At 36.8% G+C, this 10438-nt stretch overlaps 1 protein-coding gene across 4 annotated transcripts in view; it reads right to left on the minus strand.

The window, feature by feature from the left end:
• CBR4 (carbonyl reductase 4) overlaps positions 1–9374 on the minus strand; it is a 96656-nt gene extending 87282 nt beyond the window's left edge. The window contains exons 1-4 of one of the 4 annotated variants that reach the window (XM_060653816.3): positions 9017–9374; positions 6891–7011; positions 6110–6246; positions 3420–3554 (exon numbers count right to left, since the gene is read on the minus strand). In XM_060653816.3, coding sequence (XP_060509799.1) covers positions 3420–3554; positions 6110–6246; positions 6891–7011; positions 9017–9158 — 535 coding nt within the window. In that variant the 5' untranslated portion in view covers positions 9159–9374. Of the gene's footprint in view, positions 1–3419; positions 3555–6109; positions 6247–6890; positions 7012–7835; positions 8982–9016 lie in introns of those variants that run through there. The other 3 variants (XM_081795585.1, XM_060653815.2, XM_060653818.3) reach the window with 3 other exon arrangements.
• Between the last annotated feature and the right edge of the window lie 1064 nt (positions 9375–10438).

The raw sequence follows: 10438 nt of genomic DNA on the forward strand, positions 1-10438 counted from the left end.
TTGCACAATGAGCCTCGGAGCCCCCATCCATTCATTAAGGAAACAACCACAAATAAAATTGCTGTTAAAATCTTGCTACTTCATAGACTGACTTCAAAAAGGATGTTTCTTCCCTGAGTCTGTGTAAATATCTTTTTACCCTTCAAGTTTTTCTTTGTTTTGAAACTCTAACATGAATCCTGGGTTGTTCTCTGGGGTACAACGAAGTCCAGTGAAGAGCATCTTGTCTATTTTGAAAACAAACATGTGATCCCTAGCAATTCTTTTTCTGTCTGAATATTGACTTTCTAGAGAAATTACTATGTCAGTACATGACTGCTTGATTAAATGTGCAAATGACATCACATATGCATCCTTGTTTGATTATTCCTTCTGGTTTGTACTTTTATTAAAAGCATATTATAGACCTATTCAAATATTTTAAATATAAATAAGTATTGTTCCCATAAGATAAACTTAAGAAACATATTTAGGTAATAGATGCATTACTTGGAAAGTTCTGCTTTGACACTGACAAAGTCTAAATTAACTAGCAAATGTATGCCAGTGAGCAATAAATCAATAGAATATTCCAAGAAGAGAGAGGACACTTAAAATGGAAATAGTTCTCCAATAGTATACCATTTTGAATTGTTCAACTAGTGGATATGTTACCAATACTCACCCCCTACCTACCTTGAAATTCTTAACATTCAGCTCTTAAGAGTTCTTAATTTATAACTGATTTTTAAATGAGAAGTTTCTCTTGTGATTTCAGTTTGAGAGTAATCATTTATTTAAAAATGCAATGTGGTTTATGCAAGCAAACTGGCATTACTCTTGGTCTCCTTCTTGAAGGTGGCGCACAGACTGGCAGTGTGGCCAGATGTAGCCATTTAAGTCCTGTCAAGATATAGTCATACCCTCACAAATTTGACTACCCAAGTATTTAATGAGGAGCCTCGGTGGCTCAGTTGGTTAAGTATTAGACTACTGATATGGGCTCAAGTTGTGATCTCAGAGTCATGGGATCAAGTCCCAAATCGGGTTCTGTGCTTAGTGGAGACCACTTGGGATTCTCTCTCTCCCTCTCTCTCTGCCCCTCCCCTGCACTCACGCATGTGTGTGCGCTCTCTCTCTCTTGCAGAATGAATAAATAAACCTTAAAAAAAAAAAAAGAATTTATTAATAGTGAAGAGTCCATGCTCCTATTCTGATACTCTCTCAGAAGTGCCTGATGATGCTGATGTACTTACAAACACAGGAACAATCTTTGCTATTACTGTACAAAGCCATAAGTATACATAAATTACATTTAAAAAGAAAAACATAAAACTGGCACTATTTGAAGATGACATGATCTATATAGATATATATAAATCTTGAGGAGTCCACCAAAACCTACTAGAAGTAATAAATGAATTCAGTAAAGTTGCAGGATGCAAAACCAATACAGGAATGTGTTGCAATTCTATACACTAATAATGAACCAGCAGAAAGAGAAATTTAAAAAACAATCCCATTTACAATTATACCAAAAAGAATAAAATACTAAGGAATAAACTTAACCAAGGAGGTAAAAGACCTACACTCTGAACCCTATAAGACACTGATGAAAGAAACTGAAAATGCCACAAATAAATGTAAAGATATTCCATGTTCATGGACTGCAAAAATTAATATTGTTAAAATGTCCATACTACCCAAAGCAATCAACAGATTCAGTGTGATCCCCATCAAAATACCAATAGTAATTTTTGACAGAACTAGGGACAAAGAATCCTAAAATTTATAGGGAATCACCAAAGACCCCAAATAGCCAAAACAATCTTGAGAAAGAAGGACAAAGCTGGAGGTAATACAATCCCAGATTTTATACTATATTATAAAGCTACAGTATTCAAAGCAGTATGGTACTGGCACAAAAACAGACATATAGATCAATGGCACAGAATGGAGAGCCCAGAAATAAATCCATTCTTACATTGTCAATTAATCTGTGCAGAGGTGAAAAGAATATACGATGAAGAAAAGACAGTCTCTTCAGTAAATTGTGTTAACTGGACAGCCACATGCAAAAGAATGAAACTGGCCCACTTTCTTACACAATACATAAAAATAAACTCAAAATAGATTAAAGATCTATATGTGACATCTGAATCCATAAAATTCTAAAAAAAAAAAAAAAAAAAAGAAAAGCCAGACAGTAACATCTTGGACATTCACCTTAGCAGTATTTTTCTGGATCTGTCTCCTCAGCCAAGGGAAACAAAAGCAAAAATAAACTATTAGGACTACATCAAATTAAAAAGCTTTTCCACAGGAAAAAATTATCAACAAAACCAAAGGCAACCTACTAAATGGGAGAAGATATTTGCAAATGATATATCCAACAAGGAATTAATATCCAAAATATATGAACTTCTACAACTCAACACCAAAAAACCACAAATAGCCCCATTAAAAAATGAGCAGAGGACCTGATTCAACGTTTTTCCAAAGAATACACACAGATGGCCAACAGACACATAAAAAGATGCTCAACATCAATAATCATCAAGGAGATGCAAATTAAAACCACAAGGAGATATCACTTTATACCTTCAGAATGACTAGTATCAAAAAGACAAGAAATAACAAGTATTGGCAAGGATGTGAAGAAAAGGAAACCGTTAAGCACTGTTGGTGGGAAGGCACAGCCACTATAGAAAACAGCATGGAGGTTCCTCAAAAAATTAAAAACAGAAATACCATATGAGCCAGTAATTCCACTTCTGGATATCTACACAGAGAAAACAAAAATACTAATTCGTAAAAATATATGCCCCCCCTGTTTAATCTACTATTATTTACAATAGCCAAGAAATGGAAAAAACCTAAATGTGCAACCATGATGGATAAATGGATAAAGGTGTGATATACACACACACACACACACACACACACACACACGGAATATTACTCAATCATAAAAAAGAATGAAATCTTGCCATTGGTAACAACATAGACAGACCTAGAGGGTATTATGCTAAGTGAATAAGAGAGAGAAAAAGACAAATAGCATGATTTCATTTGTGTGTGGAATCTAAAAAAGAAAACAAACAAAACCAGAAACAGACTCATAAATACAGAGAACTGATGGCTGCCAGAGGGGAGGAAGATGAAGGGATGGGCAAAATAGGTGAAGAGGGTTAAGAGGTACGAGCTTCCAATTATAAAATAAATAAGTCACAGCGATGGAAAGTAGAATATAGAGAATATAGTCAGTAATATTGTAAAACCTTTGCATACTGACAGATGAAAGCTACACCTATCATGGTGAACATTTTATAATATACATCATTTTTTAATCACTATGTTGTACATCTGAAACTAACATAATGGCGTATATCAACTATGCTTCAATTTTTTTAAAAAAAAAGAAAAAAGTTTTCACTGACCTGGTGCGACCACATTCACTCTAATTTTCTTTCTTGCTACTTCTTTAGCAAGAGCACGTGAAAACCCAACTAATCCTCCTTTACTGGCGCTGTACACAGACTGGCCAGAATTGCCTTTTAAACCAGTAATACTTCCTAGAAAAAATAAAATGAAAGCAAATTCAAACCAATTAATGGATTACTTGAATATTTAGATAATCTTACAGGAAACAAACAAAGGCACAAAGCATTTTACCTTGTCCTTTGCTAAAATTAGGAATTCTAACCAGCATCATTTGAGTGGTAAGACTTAGGGTTGGAATCTGCTCCAGATACAAACAGAAAACAGGTTCTGAAAGAAGCTTACGTAAAACTTCTTATGTCAGGCAAGGGCTTGAGAACTGATCCATTAAGTGAAAGAAACCCAATCTCATCTCTTAGTAGGTGAGACATGGTGAAAATCCTATAGTATTTTTAAAGGCTTCCAGTAAAACCAGAAAAAGTCAGACAAAGGCTGATTAATTTTATGATTCTACAAGGACATATTCATTTCCAACTAAAAAAAATAGTTCATCTGAAGATAAATCTCACTAAGTTTGAACTACCATCAATCTAAATTAACTAAGGTTCATTATAAGCTTTTTGTAAAACTGCAATTTAGTTATCTTCAGTGATGTATTATAGCTAGTACTGCCTACTAAAGATTCTTGGGTGGTCTCATTTATATGAATATGAAAGAATAATTTATAATTCAAATATCAACTGTATGCAAATAAATTCTGGTAAAACAGAAGTGGGGAAACAATTTTCTGCACCAGTGACCTGTACTTATGATATAAAAATTAATCAAGAACTTCACAAAACTTTCGAAAAAGTAATTTTATTTTAGGAAAAGAAAAACACCCCAAACACTTTTTATATTAATATATCTACATTATATATTACATGCCAGTTAATGACAGATGAAAAGAACTGTGAAGCACAGAAAGAGAGAAAAGAGGGGCACATAGGTGGCTCAGTTAAGCATCCGACTCTTAACTTTAGCTCAGATCATGATCTCACAGTTCGTGAGTCTGAGCCCTGAGTTGGGCTCTGTGCTGACAATGTGGAGCCTGCTTAGGATTCTCTCTCCCCCCCCCCCACCCGCGCCCCTCCCTGGCTTGCTCAAGTGTGCACATTCTCTCTCTCTCTCTCTCTCTCTCTCTCTCTCTCTCTCAATTTAAAAAAAAAAAAAAAAAAAGAAGAAGAAGAAGAAAGAGAGGAAAAAAAACATCAGAGAAAACACAGACAGAGAAATAGGTATTTGGGAGAAAGAGAAATATGGAGAGATACAAAAAAGAAAGAAAAATATAGGCATGGAAGAAAGGCCAAATAGGAAACTTTAGTTCATGCCACACACTATTGTTCATCTAGTGAATAAGTGTTAACTCCTAAATCAATGAACTTTTAGTAGTTTAAAGTAGTCTTTTCTGTAAAAAGATTCTCCTAATTTATTTTCAATTATTATTTACTTTTCGCACAATTCTAAAAGTTTTGCATGTACACAAAGGACTGATGTGGGTTGTTTAAATATATCTAAAAAGGGGATATTTTAGAGTTAAACAAACACCCATATTATCAGGTGATATATACAGGCCAGTATACCAGCTTCTGAGAATCCAAAATCATTACCTGGCTGTGTTACAAGGCAAAGGTCAACTAAATCTTTTACTTTTTAATCATTTACTAATCTTTTTTAAGAAAATCTATTTCTTGCATTTTTAAGGGTAAATGTCAAAAATAGTTCTAATTCTTATTAGCACAGTATTCGTGTTTCATCTTCAAAAGAGAAAAACCCTACATTTTGGCTTGGACAGCCATTTCCTATATTAAAAACAGGGTCATTTACTCTAATGGAGCAGCATTCCCCTTTTGCAGCCTTTTAAGGTATGACCACTTAAAATTAAAAGGCAGATGATATGCTATTTTCAAATTACCAAACTGAAATAAAATTCTAAGTCATTTTGCGTTTTAAGGTCTATGAACACACCTATGTGGTTTATCTACTACTCCATGGGTCAGATGAACTGAAAACTAGGGGTTAGTTACAGTCACTCTAAAAAAACTAAAAAGATTATTCACTTAAAACTTCCTCCTAAACCTCTGTACTAGATTTATCAGTGACACACATAACTGCTGTAGGGATCATTTTCTATCCTCCAATACCTAAAATTTTTCAATCTACTTTCCTTATCTGTATTTTAAAAACCAGGTTTCACATGAAAATCAGGGTGTCCAATTTCTCTTAAAAAGTCAAACAGCTTGGGGCGCCTAGGTGGATCAGTCAGTTAAGTGTCCAACTTCAGCTCAGGTCATGATCTCACAGTTCGTGAGTTCGAGCCCCAAGTCGGGCTCTGTGCTGACAGCTCAGCCTGGAGCCTGCTTCAGATTCTGTGTGTGTGTCTCTCTCTCTCTCTGGCCCTCCCCCACTTGCTCTGTGTCTTTCTCTCAAAAATAAATAAAAACATTAAAAAAAAATGTTAACATTTTGATCACTAGAAAGATGTGAATCCGTGATTCCCGTTTTACCCACAAATCACCTAATCAAATCCTTTTTCCACAAATAAAAAGACCCATTTCATCCAAGTTTCACACATGAATAAACTCCAAATTAGTCAATTAAATATTTTTATGGCACTATGAGATAAACAATTTCACAGGTGAAGACTTACCTACATTAACAATAGACCCTCTCTGTTGTTGAATCATAGTCTTCAAGGCAGCTTTACAAGTCAGCATGGAACCCAAGAGGTTAGTATGAAGCTGGGATATCATATCTTCAGTTTTTGTTCTTACTAAAAGGCTATCCCTACAAAAAACAGCAGTGGCATATAAATTAAAAACGGGATAAAACAAATTTAAAAAGTCAAGAAGTATATATTTGAGCTAGAAAGTCTACAGAGTCCCATTTTAAATCTGATTTGAGAGGCATTAAAATAAGTGATAAACTAGAAAAGATAACTTAGAAGCTGGCTGAGAGGTGAATATTCCTATCAGCTAAAAGTAGCCAAAAAAGCTTAAATAAACTGAGCAAATCCCATCATATTATAGTAAGCCTTGTTAACAAGAAAATTAATATACTATTCTAAGTATTCTGTCCTAAATTCACCTTTTAAAAAGAAAAAAAATCTCTACTTTGATACCATTAAGTTCATGAACTGAAAAAACTTACATAATGGTGACAGAAGTCAGAATAGAGGTTATCTATAAGTATTAACTGGGAAGAAACTAAAGAAAGCCTTCTAGAGTGCTAGAAATGTTCTACAGTTCACTATGAATGTGATTACATGTTAAAATTGATCAAATTGTACCCTTATTGTATATCTCAGTATAAAAGGAAGTATAGATAGACCAATTTTTAAAATACATATTTTCTTCCACTTAGAAGTAAAGTAAGTTAATATATTTACTCATACCAAAACAATTAGAAAAATACTTAAGTCTGTGACTAACCTGTTAATTCCAGCTGCATTTACCAAGAAATTAACTCGACCTAAATTTTTCTCCATCTTTTCAAATGTATTTTGAACATCACATTCTTTGGCAACATCACAGCTAAATGCCAAATGATCTCCTAAACAACAAAGTTAAATTAGAACTACTTATAAATTATGACTTGAATTTAAAAATTATTCAATACACATTTGTTAAGCATCTACTAGGACCTACACCTGTGCTAATTTAGAACCTACAGATAAAAGATGATTATGTCATAGATTCCTCTACTCATGGAGTTCAGTCTAATAAAATTGGGATGGAGGTCGGTGGGGAAGTAAACCTTAAAAATATTTCTTCATCAACAAAAAAAGGCTCTCTCTCTCTCTCTCTCTCCCTCTTTCTGCCTCTCCCCCACTCACCCTTTTTCTCTCAAAATACACAAACATTTTTTTAAAAAATAAATTTATGTCTCATTGTTACAGTTGTGTTTAACTGGTTTCCTGATCCTGAGAATATACCCTAGGGTTTCTCACACTTTTTTTTTTTTTTTTTTACTATGGCACATATATTAGAATAACTATTATTCAAGGCTGACCATTACAAAGCAGGAAGCTGTAAAAAGAAAACAAAATGCAAAAACCAAAAAACACACCAAAAAAAAAAACTTTTTACTAAAAACAACTGTTACTTCCTTTTAAGTGTCCATTTTTAAAAAATGCGTAAATATCAAAAGAATACACTTCAAAGAAAGCATTCTCTATTTAATAATACATCATTTTAATACTCTAAAGTATAGGGGTTTTTGAAAACTAAACAATTCCTTATTTTCTGGCTGACCTTGCCTATTATGTTAACACTAAAATTGCACTCTCATTTCTCTGGAAACAGTGTGCAAACCAAACATTTATGGAACACATAATTCAAGGAAATGAAAGGCCCAAAGCATCCTCTGTGACTCACCGTTGGCATTCATCTGAAAACCTGTTGGGTCCACAATAACCCTTGGAAGCTCAACCAACAGTTTTTATCTATTCCAGCAAACACTAACGGCTTGGGATGACCCCATAAGGAAAATCACTTTCTCACTCTCTTGTCAGAATAACATAATGGTAGTGAATATGAGCAGCAAGAAACATTCACTGAATTTCTCCCTGCTCTGTAACTTGTTTTTTGTTTTGCTTCTTTAAAGAGCCTAATATTTTCCCAACCCATGTGCACAATTAGGGTGAACCAATCAGTATTGTTATTTTAAAGGTTACAGCCACCAGATGCATCCCAGGCCTCTAAACTTCCCAATGCCTCCATGATAGCGAATAAGGAGCATTTGTCCGTTCTAGTAAGTAAACAATAGCAGCGTCTTAGCATCTATCCTACATCCTACTTCTCCCTAGGATCAAAAGACTTAAGTTTGCAAAATAATGAAAAGTAATTACTAATCCATTATTAATAAACAACAAAAAAAAGAATTCTAAATGCAATAAAAAGGAACCTGGAAGTCTCATTTGTCCATTTGTAAAAACCACCAAAACAATTTAACAACCTATTAAATGCTTATGGAGGTAAAGAGCCAAAACAGGTATATCTCAAAACTAGCTGGTACTAAAAAGAGTTTTGTCTATGAAACACTGCTTTGTGTATTTGCACGTGGGCCAAAACAGCCCACAGCAAAACTATACAGAGCCTTTCAGGCTTGACACGCCTATTCTTCCTGCCTTAACTCCTTTCCACCCAGCCCAGTCTCCAGGCGGCGCCCGGGACCTCGCGGCACCAGTGAGCCCTTTACCCTACAAAGAAAGTTTGTGTCTCCCTCCTTCCAGACACCAAAACAAAACAGCGACTCACGGTTAGCACTAGCCTCAGGGAGGTGAATGCTTAATTAATGGGGCCTCACAAGACTGCTAAGTCTCAAAGAAAACCCCAAGTTGTTCTGCCCTTGGCTGCAGGCAGCGTGGCAGGAAACACTGCGGGAAACGGTGATAAGGGGTTCTCCACCCAGTCTGTTGTCCACACTGAGGAAAGGCTGCTACTGAACGCGGGAAGCCAAACAGAGCCTTAATGGCCAGGCCTCGTTTTACGAACGAGGAGACTTTAGGCTCTCGGGCTGCAGCCCCACAAGTGGACAATTCTAGTTTGGTACCTACCGCCGAGGTCACCGGCGGCGGCTTTGGCCAGTTCCAGATTTCTGGCGATGATGGCCAGTCGGTAGCCTTTCTGAGCCATTAACTGGGCCACTGCCCTCCCAATGCCCCGGGAGCCTCCAAAAATAGCACAGACTTTGTCCATCTTGGACCGCAGAGTCGCAAACTCGGAGGAAGGAGGGCTAGGAGTGGCGGCCCCTATCCAGATTCCCTCGGCTTTTTAAGCCACGGGGTCTCCCCCCCAAAAAACCGCCAGACAGCCTCGGAAAAAGCACCGCTTTACGCCTCCTGCCACCGGACTTTAGCCACCCAGAAGGCGGGGGAAGAGGCGCGAAGAGTATGACGTATACGCATCAACGTCAGCTCGCACAGGCCTCCAGGCCCTGCGCCCTACGGGAGACACCGGCGTGAAAGAGCCCGAGCGCAGAGGACTGGCCTATTAGAGTTGCGCTGCATGCTGGGACTTGTAGTCTTCACGCAAGAATGGAAGGGGCAAGGGCGCACTGCTCAGTGGGAAATGTACTCAAAGGAATCAAGGCGGGAGGGTACCTCCATACCCGTTGGGACCTGGCAGTCGGAATTAGAGTTCGGATGACCTGCCATTCCAGTTTGCCTGGAACTAAGGGTTAAGACCCTGGACTTAACATTTTAAAATTAGGAGAGTGCTGTCAACCGAGATAAATTGATTATCTTAGTTAGAACCCAGAATATACATTATTCAGAGTTCCAATGTCTGCCTTTCATCCAGGATTTGTTTTTGGCTAGAGACTAGATGCCCTGCCTATTGAAGAAGTGATCGCCAAGTACCAGAGTCATGCAAAATCTGTCCCTCCCCAAGTTGCAGACCTCACCCCATCTAGATACTACCCTTCATCTCAAAGGGTGTTGCAAAGGCAGATGCCCCATCAAAAACACCATGTATAGTAGGAACTCAAGAAACGTTAATTGAATGATTGAATAGTCTTGCAGGATGATGAAACAAGCATGGCTACTGCAAACACAAACAGGTTCCTACAATTTTAAAGAGAATGTGCTGAGTGTGCTGAGAGTTAATTAGCTAACAGTCGAGGGTTCCTTAAAAATTATACTGTTAAAAGGAAGCATTTCTTGATACAATTTTAATGCATTAGATGATTCAAAAAGTGGAAGCTTCATGGGCCCTGCTACTAAAAAATACACAACCTGGAACAACAGGACTAACACACACAAAACACTAGCTAGTAGTCAGAAACCATAAAGTGCAAAATGATATTAAAACAAGAGGGCAAAGAAAGAGGACAGAGGGCAATGAAAAAATGCAGGAGTGCATGGAAAAGCTGGATTTGAGGACTGGATGCAGTTTGAATAAAAGGAAAAGAGGAAAAAAACTATAAGCGAATTGACCATTATTTTTAAAATATTTGTATTCCACCTAGATCCAAAAGG

This window comes from Panthera onca, chromosome B1 (genome assembly GCF_046562875.1).
Source record: "Panthera onca isolate mPanOnc1 chromosome B1, mPanOnc1 haplotype 2, whole genome shotgun sequence".
Lineage (NCBI taxonomy): Eukaryota > Metazoa > Chordata > Mammalia > Carnivora > Felidae > Panthera > Panthera onca.